This window comes from Camelus bactrianus, chromosome 5, assembly GCF_048773025.1.
Source record: "Camelus bactrianus isolate YW-2024 breed Bactrian camel chromosome 5, ASM4877302v1, whole genome shotgun sequence".
NCBI lineage: Eukaryota > Metazoa > Chordata > Mammalia > Artiodactyla > Camelidae > Camelus > Camelus bactrianus.
This window is the reverse complement of record NC_133543.1, coordinates 41,858,173-41,872,823: the sequence shown is the minus strand read 5'-3', so window position 1 is coordinate 41,872,823 and position 14,651 is coordinate 41,858,173. Positions and strand designations below refer to the sequence as shown.

Sequence of the window (14,651 nt, the reverse complement as noted above, 5' to 3'; positions counted from 1 at the left end):
ACAATCGTGGCTCCTGTTACAAGGAAAATGACAAAGGGCCATTATGAGAGGGGACAAAAATCTCTGTTCCCAGAGGGGGACTGACATGCTGAAAGTCCCCCTCTACATGGCAGCACAAAAGCCTGATTGCCTCAGATTGTTTGTTTATGTAGATCAAAAGGCTGCCATTAATTGTGCAAGTGGGACTGCTAAACAGCAAAGAAGGTGGTGATTGGCTGGATTCTTGCGCATGGGTTGGTGGCAAATCTGACAAATTCTATTACTTTTGTTCTAAGCTCCATCTGGACACCTTTAGGAAAAGAAGCTAGTTATTATGTACTAAAGTAAATAATCTGTACTCTTAGAGTAAGAGTTTGAACTGTAGGATTTAAAGGCAAGAGAACTTATTAAGGGTCTTCCCCAAAGCTCTCTCCAAGTGAGACTAAACTGTACATCATGACAGATGTTCCAGTGACATTCAGTCCGGTTGAGTATAATGGAGATACACCACCTGAAAATGGTCAACAAAAAATCACTAAAATCACTGAGGAAGCCGCTGATGTGGATGGTGCCCCATCATACAGCAGGGTGGAACCTAGTCTTGAAGATATACCCACCGGAGGAAATCGGGAGAAAAGTGAAAAATTACAAGGGACCATACTGCTCAACTCATCTATGGATGAGAAGATTCTAAAAGGTAAAGCATTTTCCTTCTCTCTAATTTGCTTGATTTGATTTGTAAACTCACTCAGGAGTCTTGGGATAAACTGTTATGACAGGAATAAGCTGCACACCCTCCCACCCTCATCCATGCCCTAATGTGATGCCTTATTCTACGGGCCTGCATAGCATAAGGACTTAACTTCTGCCGTGGGTAAAATCCAGGCTTATTTATTTGATAGCTCTGTGACTCTAGGGAACTTTCTCAGTCTCCTGAAGCCTTAGTTTTCCCACTAGAAGAAGGCAGAATAATAGTACCAACATCTGTAGAATTGTTGCAAAAATTACTGTATTGGTTAAATGTTAACTACTGTCATTTATTATTATATGAACATTACTGTTTGATTAAAGGGAATTCAGAAATTCAACTTTTTCTTCTAAATATAGCAGAAAATTTCTGAATTCATGGTAATATACCTCGTGTAGACATTAAAAAATGGGAGGTTATCATTATAAATAAAAGTAACCAATGAAGAAATGAGTTCAAAGAGTGAAATAGTTATTTTTAATCATCACAATTAAAAAATCAAAGACATCTACCTAATTAGAGTCTAAATTGGTAATTTATTTATATTAAACTAATTAAATGTTAAAATATTAATCTTGTGGATTTTTTTCCCCAGAAAAACCAGAAGAGAATCTCTATATTGTTCATAAGGCTATCACAGATCTTTCTCTCCAAGAAACAATTGTTGATGAAATGACATTCAGAGGAGGTAAGAGGAACTTCCATTTTGTACACAGAAACTGTTTGACTGGACATGGAAAACAGTTTTTGCATGGGATGTTGCATGAGTATGGTATTGAAAAAGCAATCCAGGCAACACCTTCAAAAGCTCAAAGCTGCTATAGGCAGATAAGGGAGTCTGGACTTATCTGTGGATTCCACCTTAAAAGCATTACAGACCCTTCAAGACTGAGATGGCGTGGATCCGTGTAACTGATTGGCATGCTTTGACTAGACGATATGATACCTGCGTCTTAATAAGTTATTTCACTACATTAACATTTCTTTTTGATTTAGTGTCTTCAAGTCTATGTTAGGCACCTTGCAAAATGTAAATGCTTCAAAAATGGGTTTATCCTAAAAGTTTGCCATTGACATACAGTTTAAAATAGATCTTATAAATTTATTTGCTTTATAGGAAAATTCTAAACCTCTGATGTAAGCACAAAATGGTTACCTAATTCTTGTCAAAAAAAAATCTTCCAGATGATGAAGTTAATTTTAATTTATTCTTTCAGAAAATGAGAGAATAGAAGGGACATTGATTTTTAAGGGACTGTATTATTTTCAAAGAAACTCAAGAGTCTAAGAGACACAAAATCTCTTAGACTTCTCTTCTAAGGAGACATCTACATTTAAACAATTTCCAAATGAGTACAGGATAAAAATCTATTAATTTATCATTCATTTCCTCTCTAGCAGCCATAAACATCTTATCTCGAAATTGAAGTCAGCTTGGTAGACCTAAGCAATTTAGCTTAGTTGGTAACTTAAACAAAACATTGAAGAGATTATCAGTTGAAATATTAGAACATCACATAAAATAGCAGATGTCAAGGTGGACATGGATGTGATTGGCAGTTTCCTGGGTTTTTTCACTCTGCCTGGACACCTCTCAGACTGCCTGCTGACTACACACAGTGGTCTACTGTGTAGTCACTCAAGGAAGAATGTATTAAGCAACAGTCATTGTCATGCTCTTACACTTTCACAGGTTATTTATGAGACGTAAGCCCCATGAAATGGGCTAAGTAACCTCTTTGCCCTAACCCTTCTGCTTCCAGTGAGTAAGCAAACTCTCTGAGGCAGAATCTCGATCTTTCATCTAGAGCCCCTTTCAGATTTCTGACCAGGAGACAATAGTTTTCTAGGATCTTTTATTTTTATTAAATAAAGAATAAAAGCAGTCTGGATTTTTAAAGTCGATAGTCTCAGGGTGAATTTTTCCCTGCAGGAATCCTTTTGTGTTTGGTAGAACATACGTTTCTCCTATAGGGGAGAAGAACACATTTTGGTGCCTTTTATTCCCACAGTGGCAAACAGCTATAAAGTCTCCAAAGAGAATACTCCTAGACTGAAAAACAGGAAGATGCTAAAAATATTGAGAAAAAAATCTATAATTTAAATTCAAGAAGTTATTTCATGCATGACAGCTCCATGCCTGAGTCATGAATATGAGCAAAAAGATCAGTTTCTTTGGTTCTTGTGGGGAAAAAAAGAAAACAACACAAAGCTTAAGATTATAGCAAACATTCTAATGTGTACTTTTAGTTATAATGTAAGGAATATTGACTGGATGCCAGTGACCTGATAGGAGTGGTGAACAACTAGTGAGGGGTAATAATCCATCTTCACATCTGTCTCTTTGTGTAAGTTTACTATCTGATTCCAATAGTTGGGGGAAAAATAAGAAGAGAATGAAAAATCTTTGATGGAAATGGACTTGTGAACTCCTTTCAGTGCAAATAGGAAATTATGAAGAAGGGCAAAGAGGAACGGTGCCTCTCACTTTATTTAAAGACTCTTAAGGTGTTGAAAGGGAATAGTGAACACAACCCTGAGTCAAGCAACTTCAGTCTGAAGCTTCCCACAGAAGTCCTTTAGGAATGAAAGCCCAGAGAATAGCCTCTGCTGTCTTATTACTAATTCATTTTAGCATGCTCAATAAATATTATTGAGGATATGCTGATATGACCTGTTTGAAAAGTGTAAAGTTTGCAATGAATTAAGCCTTTTAAGAGTCCCTATATGGTACCAAAAATTTGAGTTAATTAAGGACATGCTTAAAACAATAGGCTAAACTAGCACTATGTTGATAGGACCTCAACATGATTTTTAAATCTTGGCTGTTTGGAAATCAGACCTTAGACTATATTGTATGTCCTTTGGTGGGCTCTGTGCCTCTGTTAGCCCAGCATATGACTCTTGACCATCTGTTGTTCCCTGCCCCTCCTCTGAGCTGGTACTTTAGGACAACTCTGACAAGTGTGGTGGCAAATACTGAATTTGCTACTATGAGTGTGACCAGTCATTGGCAGTCGTTGTTTTTACTATTGGAAGAAAGCCTTTTGTCACTGTGAGATATTTTTCTAATTTTCCTTGAGGGGTACATGGAGGTGGGGGGAGTGTGTGTGTGTGTGTAGAAGATAGGTCCAAATATTTTTTCATATGTTTACAAATCCAGTCATGATAGCCTAGACAGGATTTTTTAAGTGTGTCTCAGGGAATACCAGTCTCACTAGAGACAGTAATTCGCAACAAAAAAGTTCCAGAGTCAAGTGAAGCTGGGTTGCTGACTTATTTGGATGCTAATATTCATTAGCATTTAAAAGGCTTGGATAGATTCTGAAGATGCTTACTTAACTGTGTTTAATGCAGTGTTTTCCAAATTAATTTGATGGTGTAACCTGTTTTATTGTGTAAAACATATTAGTAACCCACAGAACAATATCCCATAAATCACATGTTGGAAAATGATTGTCCAGAAATATAATTTGGAGAATATCTGAGTGTTTTGGAATCTCTGTACATCTCAACTACCACTTAATTTTGCTACAGGGCATCAGTGGGAGAAGATTCCTTTGAGGAGTAGTAACCAAGAAATAAGTAGACAGAAAGGAAGAATTGCTGAACAACCTCTAGAAGAGAGAGAAGATGAGGATCTGAAGACCAAAACTCATCAGGCAACTGAAATTGAATGGTTAGGATTCCGGAAACCTAGCCAAGTTGATGTGTTATATTCTAAGCATGATGAAGAGCAAGAAGTTTGGGATGAAGAAATTAATGATGATGATAATTGCAAAGATGATGAAGATGAAGTTCGAGTAATAGAATTTAAGAAAAAAGGTGAAGTGGGTTCTCAATTAAAAGAGGAAGTTGATGCAAGTGAGGACTCCCCCCTGAGCAGCCCCAGTTCCCAACCTGTCACACCAGATGAGCAGCCAACCTTCGAGAAGAAGAGTGACATCTCCAGAAATGCTTATTCAAGATACAACACAATATCCTATCGGAAAATCAGAAAGGGGAACACCAAGCAAAGAATTGATGAATTCGAGTCTATGATGCATTTATAAACTAACTGGAACTGAGAGCTTCTCACACCCACTAAAGCAAAAGCTAATTTTATTTTCCCGAGATGCATCTTAGTACGCCTTCTTTGAGTCATCCCCTTTAAAGAAGTGGAAGCTTAATCTCTATTTCACTGTAGAATAATGTGAAAATAACCATAGACAAAAATCCAGTCTGATAACCTCAAATCAAAAAGCTTCACTCTTGGACATTTGCTTTTTAAAACTTCACTAATATAGACCTATGTGATAAGCACTAAATGGCCAGCACTGCAGGGGAAGCTGGCATTTAAAAGTTTGGCTTTAAAAGTAGTAATGCTAGGAATTGTAGTTGTCAAATGAAAGAGGACTATTTGAAATGAAATGTGTTTCTTTTAGTGTCTTTCTTCTGTACACTGAGGGTGATAGAAAGCCTGGTATTAAATCTCTCTTTCTTTTAAACATGGTTTTATAGACTCTGGCAATAAACTTTCCAAAATATTTTGCCTCTCCTATTATCTTCAGAAAAGATTTTAAGTTGTTTTTCTTGGCATCTACAGAGTGAAATTCTGTACAGGCCTCCTTCCTAGGTGTTACCATTCACTGAATATTCTCACTAGAAGGACTGAGCAATTGTCAGGAAAATTCTATTTACTAAATGTTGCCTTTATGTTCTCAAGATGAATTAAATCCATTGTGAAGTTGCTACAGGGAGGGGCTAAAAAGATTGGTGGGCAATAGACTACAGAGTTATAGCAGATAGTTTATTTCTGTGAATATAAATAAAATCTTGTCTAGCACAGTTAAAAATCATTAAACATGAAAATGACAGCTTTAACACAATTTTAAGAAAATACCCCTCTCTATTACTACACTTTCTCTTATTAACAGTATCTCAGAATAATTTTCTTTCCTTAGAAACCTGAGACAACTCTAGTCATAACTGTACTAGTTACTATGAAAATGGAAATAATTATCTTAGAATATTTTCAAAGTAGAGTGTGAGCATGTATTTTTAGTGAGAAAGCTCTGATGGTTTTGGGGAATATATAATTTACTGGACCTCAGCCCAAATCAAGATGCTTAAAATTGTGCTTGTGAAGCTTCACTCAAACCAATGTGTCAAATAATGTATTGAATATTTATGAAAAGGGAGAATCTATATTTATATTCTTAGATCCATAATTTTTCATTTCATGCTTCTATATATATTACCCTAAGCTTTCTGTCACCGCAGATAAAGACATTTTTTGGCCCTGAAAATGAAAAGACAATTCCTTATTGTCTGAATGTAATACAGTCTTCATTGTACTATTCAACCCTTTGTTTATTTATTTTTCATTTTGTGAAAAACCCTGGGTTAGCCCTTCTTAGATTATTGCTTATTTACGTGTAACAAATCCAACACATTCTAAAGGCAAGTTCTTTAATTCTTGTCATATAATATGTTTCCACAGTATCAATTACTATTATTTAGTGTTTATGAGGCTCAATTTTGAATTCTTTTTCCTTTTGTTCTTTCAAACAGATACTTTGCAACCTGACCATGTAAAAGTCTGTCACACTTACTTGATCGAAGCTATAGGTTTCATTCTTTACAATGCAAGTTTTCAGAGTAAAGCTGGGGAAATCAGGTCTTTATTGATAAACTTAGGTAGAAAATTGATGCACTAGGACAATTACCTGTCTATTTAGATCCTCAAAATCTTTCCACCTGGACAACCTACTTTCTTTTTGGATTACTGATGACCTCTACCTACAGGTTTTTACCTAACTCTAAAGCACAGTATTGTGTTATCTGTCATGGAACAGGACCATGGTGATCTACCATCAACAGAGCCTGTATTTTGAATTATTTCAGCAGAGGTGGTGAATTCCTGTGGAATGTGAGATAGGTGGGTGGTCTGTGGCCCAAGCAACTAGCTGTTCTGGAGCTCCAACCCGTAGTAATCTTGGCCTTTTTACCTTTGTGCTCTTACCAGATGATTAACCAACTATGAACAAGATTCTGTCACCAAAGACTATTTCAGGGTATGTTCAATGATTGAGTGTTTAATGCTTACGGATGAGGCAATGTACTTGCAAAAGAGCTCTATTCTGTGGCATTTATGCCCATTGCCCGATGCTGCCATCTTGCAATAAGGCCACAGAGTTAAGTGATCATAAGAAACATGATGGTGATGGGTGGCTGTTTGGTTCTTTGTAACCTAGAAAAGACGTGAGTCTGATTCAGATTGCATGGGAAATATTCAGCTTATTTGAAAAGCATATGGGACCAGTTAGGAACACAAACTGGTAACTACACATGAAGGTTTCCTGCTTTTATGATTCAAAGCTTAGGGCTGGAAGAAGGACTCTGGTACCTGGTAGGAGGGAGAATTGATTTATTAGGAGAACGCTGATGTTTCTTACATGACTTTTTATTTTCCTTAGATGCTGAGTAAACAGGAAGTAACAACAGATCTATTTCTCTGTCAATATAAAACTTACCTTCAATATACTGCTAACTTTGAAGACATAGAATATATCAGACTCTATCTACCTGTTTTTTTTTTCTTTTTTAACAATTTAAATAAAGAGCTGCTGTGTCTGACTTGCTCTCAAACATTTGTGTCCTTGATTTTGGAGTCTAAACTTTATTTTCTTCGGCTGCCTTTTAAATTTTAGAAAGACCCTTGCATATCAGCAGCTATTAAGACTATCAATAAATAGTGCTTCAGAAATCAAGAGAAAATTTATTTTAATTCATTTGCATTATTTATTTCAAAAAGGTCTTAAATGATTATATATGAAATTGCAAAAAAATTCTGGTGGCTAGATATGTAATGTTCATGAAACATTTCTATTATTTTTACAGGAACTGAGCCATTGTTTCAGATGGATCTTAATTGCAACAACTTGAAAATGTGTATATGTATTTGTAGCCATTAAGGTAATACATTTGCAGTAAACTATGCTGACATTTTTACAGTAATTGATTCTACATACTTACATGGGGTCGCACTTTTGGCACATTTTCAAATGTAGAATGGATATTTAAGTTTTTCAAAATGATAGAAAAAAACATTTAAAATAAGTAATAATATAGAATTATGGAAAGAAATAAAACACCCAGCATATCATAAAAAAGAAATACATTTGACCATATGAGAAAGCCACTACTTCTTTTAAAGCCTGAACTTTCATTGCTCTATAAAAACAAGAGGGCTATAAAAAATAATGTCAGAAGTTATAACATTTGCCAATATTAAAATATTAAACAATAGCATAATAAATATGAATACCAAAATGTGTATAACAGCTCATGAAGAACACAAGGTGAGTAGGCTATACAATCAACATAAAGACAATGACACAGGTAATAATGAGCAGTGGAAATTATACAGATACATGGGAAAGTACAAAATCAAGTGAAGTTTGTAATAAACTGCCAGCTTGGAAAACTTTTGGAAATGAATTTGGCAAGTAATTTGAATTTTTCCTTAGGAACTTTAAATTACATATTTGATCCCTTTGTAATAAATTCAGTTGGTCAGCGGCAGAAAAATTGGGCACTTAAAAATGTTCAGATTTACTCCAAATTCCTTACTACTCCATAGTTTTAATCTGGTTTTCCAACTTAAAAAAATGTTTTCAGGTAATCAATAGCAAAATTCACTAATTTAAATTTTGCCTTCTCTTGTTTTTATGCCTACCTCTTATAGCTAATACGTATAAAACTAGTAACATTTGGGCAGTTGTTTGAAGGAGAAGAATTAAGGCATGTGAATAAACCTAAACCTAACAAGCATCCTGATCATTTATAATTTAGAGTTTGTTTACTTCTTTCAAGTCTGGAGAAAAATACACAGAGTGAAATTCCATATAGGTTATTTCGTTCAGAAGGCCAGATGCAGATGAAGCTATGCACTTAAAAGAGGGTTAAAAATATCAAAAAACATGTCTTAATGTCATAATTTTCTTTATTAGTAAAAACTCTTGGTTTTACTTTCTCCCAATTCAAAGCATAAAATATAGAAACACATCCACACCTGTATATGTATATATGTGTAGATACATGCATACATATATATTTTGAATGGTCAAGTAGTCTATGCTATCAAAAATTTTAGTTTAAATATCTAGTATAAAGACTTTATATAGATATTTATGACCAATATCCTTTAACTAAGAAAAATCTATTAATAGCAAAATAGAAAAACTTTGTTTTCAAAGAAATTATTTGTTACTTATTTGATGGCAGCTGTTGTCATTAGGAACTCAACATGTTAGAAGAAGCTCTATTTGCTGGAAAATAAGAATTTTATGTTTTTGCAAAGCAAAAATTCCCATAAACTTGCAAAGAGATCCTAATTTGCAGTGGTAACTATTAGTTAACCCATTAGGTTGAAAACCTAACCTGCTTAGTGTAATGGTATTTTTTTTCTCCTTTCTTTTAGATACAGACACCACCAGCACCTGAAATACCATCCATTAAACCTCATCAGGAGTAGATAATACTTTATGTGGCTTATTCAAACCTGTCCATGGAATGGCTATTTGCCACAGATAAGTGTTTGTGTACATTAACTGGTTAGCATTCCTTTTCTCATTTCAAGGCATCTTGACTCATAACAATTGTTGAGTGACTTTATGGAAAAGTTATTGTGAAAGCACTATGGTGACAATGTACACAGTGAAGTGAAAGTTACGTGTCTTGGTTTGTGTTTTAAATTAAAGGACTGAAATTTTTCACTTCCCATCGCTGTTCGAATTGAGCAATCTATCAGCTTTGATTAATGGTTGGAGGGACAAAGAGTTGGTAATTTTATTCACAGAGAAGCAGTCTCTGTGTTCACTTCTCCCTCTCAAACTTGTTCTAGGAAATGGAAAAGAGTATGTCCTGCATGAAGTCAAGTGGATAGACCACTGTGAAGTGTGTGAAGATAGCTATTTTTAAGCCTACACTTCAGTTATTTAACAGAGAGGGATGCAGCTTCTATTTCCTGTCTATAAAACATCCAAGAGAGAGACCAAAGAGGTTTGAGTCCATAACCAAGGGATTTTAACTAAGCCCACCTGAGTTGACTGCCCTACTTAGAGAAAAAAAAAGAAGAATTGAAGAATCATAGCAGCATGATGTAGTGAAAGTGGCTCTCTCTTGGTTTTTCTTTTTTCTTTTCTTTTCTTTTCTTTTCTTTTCTTTTCTTTTCTTTTCTTTTCTTTTCTTTTCTTTTCTTTTCTTTTCTTTTCCTTTCCTTTCTTTTCCTTTCCTTTCCTTTCCTTTCCTTTCCTTTCCTTTCCTTTCCTTTCCTTTCCTTTCCTTTCCTTTTTTCCTTTCTTTTCTTTTCTGCCTGATAAAATGGAATCTGGGTTTTAACTCTTACTGGTAGCATGACTTTAGACATCCCTCTCAGCCATCCTTCTCGTCTGCATAATGAGGAAAAAGAGACCCACCTCACTGAGTTGTGCACAATAGTGAGGTGTGGCGTAAAAAGTGCCTAGCACATAGTAGGTACTCAAAAGTTCTCATCTCTTTTCCTTTTACGCCTTGTAACTTCCTTTTTTTTTTTTATCTAGGATCTTGAGGCTTTTATCTGAGACATAATTTCTTTCCTGTGTTTGAATGTGGAAGTTAAAGATATTACAACAAATAAAGATGGTACAGTCTGGTGCACCTCAGTCCCATTCTTTTGCAGGAGAGCCCCTTGAAAATCATTCTAAGCCATTCACGAATTCAAGGTTGGCTGGGGAAATTGAATTCCTATACACTATAACTGGTATCTTTGCCTCTCTATAATCCCTAAGGTGATTCTAGTTTTAATAACTAAGAGTATTTCCAAATTAGTGTGCAAAACTAACAATTCATCATGATCATGGCACGTGCTGGTGGTTTTTGCCCTTGTGAATGACAACTATTTGAATGTCAGCAAGCCGAATTGAGAAAATTTGATGCTGGTAGTAAAACACAGTTGTACCAACAGCTGTGTCATCCTTCAAGAGAACATGGTGAAAGCTCTGAGTATCTGTCAAAAAAGAGAAAGGGATTGTGCAAGCTGGAAGGCTCAGAAGCACTCAGGTGGTTTGGTAAATTAGTTTTTGATCAAAGAAGTTCTGTAAAATATTATCAACTATGCTTGTGTTCAAGGTAACAACATGCATAGACATTTTTCTAAGAAAATGCAATATCGTAAGGTAATCCAGGGAGAACTCTGATGTCCCCAAGAACAGAGCTCCCTGTTGAACTCAGGGCTGATTAGGACCCTAATGTGTCCCATCCAAGGGTCTATCATTAGAAGTACCAGAAGACCTAGAAGTATTTTATTTATTATTTATATTTATTTATTACAGTTTTCTGAAAATAAAAATCAGAGGCCAATGCTTTAAAAAATGTTAATAGTAGATTTCACAATTAGTCAACACTCTTAAAGTTAGGTCCTTAAGATTCCTAACTACTGATTAGTTCCTTGCTTCTTAGAGTAAATGAGTAAAGACATTGTAAAAGCTGTTTTAAAAATTCTACCCAAGAATAAATATGTGATATATGAAAACAGTTCTTTGTTATGTTCACAATATGGATTCAAATATAACCTCACATAATAAGTATATCAAGGTAAAGCCCAGATTAAAGAACACTGAACAGACCACAAAAGATTCTTTTGAGGAAAAAAAAATTCCAATTTCTTTAGCTGGTGTACCCAAAGGTAAGTATATCCAAAAATTCATTTTTTTCTGGATAGAGTTGACATTTTTGGTAGAAACTATTTTTGAGTAAAAAGAGATTCTTTAGACTGGCAGAAAACCTTTTAACATTTTTCAGCTACACGAAGAACTCCATGAGGCATCCAGCATAATTAGTTTGGTTAGCAATTCAGTTAGTCCTCTGGCAACTGACTTGTGTTTTATCTCCTACATGGCTCTGTTTTGAAAAGAATTATCTCATTTTCTAGTCATGCTCTTATCTCATCTGCAATGTCAGTTATTTAAATAAAACATCTCAAATATAATGCAAATATGCAAAACTATTTCCCCTTCCAATTCTTAGCAATTTCTCTGCTTTTGTGTAATTAATTGGAGGTTAAAATTAAATTTTAAATAGGAAGTCAGAACTAAAGATGCCCAGTTTTACCATCAGCTCAACCACACAGATTTTTAAAACTATATTAACAAGCATATAGCATGATTATCCTCCAGAGATCCAACCCCAACCAATAGATTTACGTGTCTCTTTCTGAAGAATGTTGTGGAACTGATTTGTTCAAACTTGTGGCCCTGGCTCTAGAGATTCAAATTCCAGTCCTGATTCTCTCACTAACTGGCCTGAGATTTTTAGACAGGTAATATGTCTTCTGGGGATCAATTTTCTTAACAAAATGAATGAATGTAAGGCTATTAGGATTTCTAAGATACTGTCTGGTATGCCTAAGTATTGGCATACCTAAGATTAGGGACTCAACTTTGATTAAAGAAATATTGGAAATTTCCCAGAATTCATCAGTGTTATCATTAGGTCCACATCTGGGTCTTTATTCTTTTCTCTCCCCATAGAGATGCCAGATCCTTTTCTTGTTTTTGCCAAGGCTAGGACAATTTTTCTTAACTCTCTTCCTAAATGTTGTTATCTCATTCTCTTCCCCTTTCTTTATGTACCTTCACTGTATTTCTACCTTGAGATCTTTTAGAGCCCATTTTTAGCACACTTCATGCCTGCAAATGCTGCTGAATCTAAAGTAGTATTTTCATATAAAAGAACTTCAGTATTTTTCAGTGCTCTATTTCTGCTTCATTCATTTCAACTCCTTTTATGCGGTTCTATGTTAGAGTACGTTCAATAATTAAATGTATTTGGTTACTATGGTGTGCTGTGATCCAGCCTCTATTTCTTTGCATTTTTTCTTTCTTTTTTAATATCCCGGTAAGTCTAGAAGTTACTAGTGTGGCCATTTTTTAAAGTGCAGTTTAAAAGCACAAAACAAATGGAAACAACATCCATATCTAGAATTGAATAAGCATTTGACTTCCTCACTTAAAAAATTTTTCCACTGACTCAGACTGGGAAAAACATTACGCAGTCATCTAGATCAAAACCCTGCCATCAAGGAGTAGTGTATCAAGGCTATTTCAGACTGTTAGGTAAACATGCATGTAGTCAGGAGAGATTTCACCAAGGTGATAGCTGTGTGTTTGGAGGACTGTTAGCCTAGGAACTCAAGTGATATTCTTTTTTTTTTTTTTTTTTATGAAAAAATAGCAAATAAAGGACCAGGTTCTAATTGATTATACCTACTTGTGGACCAAAAGAGCTGGTTATTATCAAACTCAGCCATCATGAGTGCTTCTTCAAGTACTTTCATCTTCATTTCTGGTCACCTGTTAGATGGCATGGGGAAACTTGCAGGCTGAGTTCCAGCACAGAGTGGAAACCAGGCAATTCAAAAGGCTACCTAGTGCTAAAGAAGGACTCCAGTCCAATGTTGGACTGTTTCCCTGAGTTAACTTTTGGTATCTCAAATATTGTTATTTTTTAAAATCTTTCTTTCAAATGTTACTAATTTTGAAAATTTTAAACTACCATGGAGAAATACGGTCACCAAGTTCACCATCATTTTTCACAGTGTCTAGTGGGTTTATAGATAAAAACATCAGTTCTTCTTCAGTCTTCATAATATTTTTCAAATTTCCACTTTTGATATGGCTTCACTGGGTCACAAGCAGTAACTTTCAGGGTCTTCTGAGAAAAATTTCCCTCCAAGCATAGCAACTGATGATGGTTTCCAAAAACAATGTGATTCACCTGGAGAGAAAGGGGATCTGAGAATGAGCTACAGACTAAATGTGACAATTGTGATGTAAGGAAATGAAAACCAAAAAAAATTTATTTTTGATTTCTTAGTAATTCTCCTGAACTAAATTAGTAACACAAACATGGGATTTAGGAATTATTAAATTTGTCTCTGTTTCAAACTCAGTTCTTATACTCTTCAAACTACAAAACTTTTAATTTCTAAGAAAGCAAAAGATGAATTTTCTGATAATATGGCTGATAACTGTATTACTTAAAGGAAGTAATTCCAGATGGAATTTATTATATTTGATGGCTGGCTCTCTCACTGATGGTGATAAAGAAAAAACACACACCATCACAAAAAGTGAGTTAGATAATTTAAGTGCATGCCTTAGAATGCAAATTTGGAATACAAAATGCTAGACAGGATGTATTTTTTTTATGAGCTCCCTACCATAATCTCTGATAGTACAGGTGTTTGATGTCCAGGATGTCCAGAAAGTCCAGATATAAATAGAAAAAAAATCAAAGGTATTTCAGAGAGTTCTATTATTGCTTAATGTTTATTGAATTTCCTAGAAATGGTTGATAGTTTACTAAGAACTTGCTCATGATTTTATAATTTTTCTTAACCTATAAATCCTCTCAATTATCCATGACTGTGACAAAGATTATCTTAATCATATATATGTTGTTTTGACATGCTTTAAAAATTTATCAAACAGGATGACTTCATGATAATTTATTATAAAGATGCTGTTACAAAACATATTGTCACCCTTGTAGGACATTGGAAATATGATGCCTGAGTATGCTCAAGGTTTGGTAGAAGAGACATGTTGAGAAGATCATTCTGGATTATCTACAGTGTTCTGCTGGTGGGTTGTAAAGGCATAACTAAATAACTTATCCTCAACAAAAGACATGTGATGTGGAAATCAGAGCTAGAAGAACATTCCATATCCCCAAATCCTAGATGCCACTTTTAAGAATTTTCCTTTTAGGTGGTCACAGTCCAGGGCATGGTAGGGGAGGGGCTGACCCAGAGAACACCTTTTAAATGCAGGTTTAGAAATGGATAATTTTAATGGCTCTTTGGTATCCAGGGTCAAACTCATTATTCACCTTCCTGTTT

The 14,651-nt window shown here is 34.9% G+C and overlaps 2 protein-coding genes across 3 annotated transcripts in view; one reads left to right on the top strand and one right to left on the bottom strand.

Moving 5' to 3' along the window:
• The first annotated feature begins 435 nt into the window (after positions 1-435).
• ERMN (ermin) lies at positions 436-4,835 on the top strand. 2 transcript variants are annotated; one of them, XM_074363218.1, is made up of 3 exons: positions 436-676; positions 1,383-1,415; positions 4,265-4,835. In XM_074363218.1, exons 1-3 carry the CDS (start codon positions 436-438, stop codon positions 4,777-4,779), a joined length of 789 nt encoding a protein of 262 aa, XP_074219319.1. In that variant the 3' UTR covers positions 4,780-4,835. The 2 variants fall into 2 exon arrangements, with proteins under 2 accessions (XP_074219319.1, XP_010969631.1); XM_010971329.3 differs by having other exon boundaries at positions 1,323-1,415.
• Positions 4,836-7,475: 2,640 nt separating this feature from the next.
• The window catches only part of GALNT5 (polypeptide N-acetylgalactosaminyltransferase 5), a 40,063-nt gene continuing 32,887 nt past the window's right edge, over positions 7,476-14,651 (bottom strand). Inside the window, exon 10 of the mRNA XM_010971328.3 lies at positions 7,476-13,525. Within this exon, the coding sequence (XP_010969630.2) occupies positions 13,385-13,525 (141 nt within the window). The 3' untranslated portion in view covers positions 7,476-13,384. The remainder of the gene's footprint in view (positions 13,526-14,651) is intronic.

What these genes read in the sequence shown, in the direction of transcription:
- ERMN (XM_010971329.3), top strand. Translation starts at nt 436, where the DNA reads ATGACAGATGTTCCAGTGACATTCAGTCCGGTTGAGTATAATGGAGAT. An exon ending in GGATGAGAAGATTCTAAAAG is followed by an intron (nt 677 to 1,322) that starts GTAAAGCATTTT and finishes TTTTTTCCCCAG; the next exon opens with AAAAACCAGAAGAGAATCTC. An exon ending in TGAAATGACATTCAGAGGAG is followed by an intron (nt 1,416 to 4,264) that starts GTAAGAGGAACT and finishes ATTTTGCTACAG; the next exon opens with GGCATCAGTGGGAGAAGATT.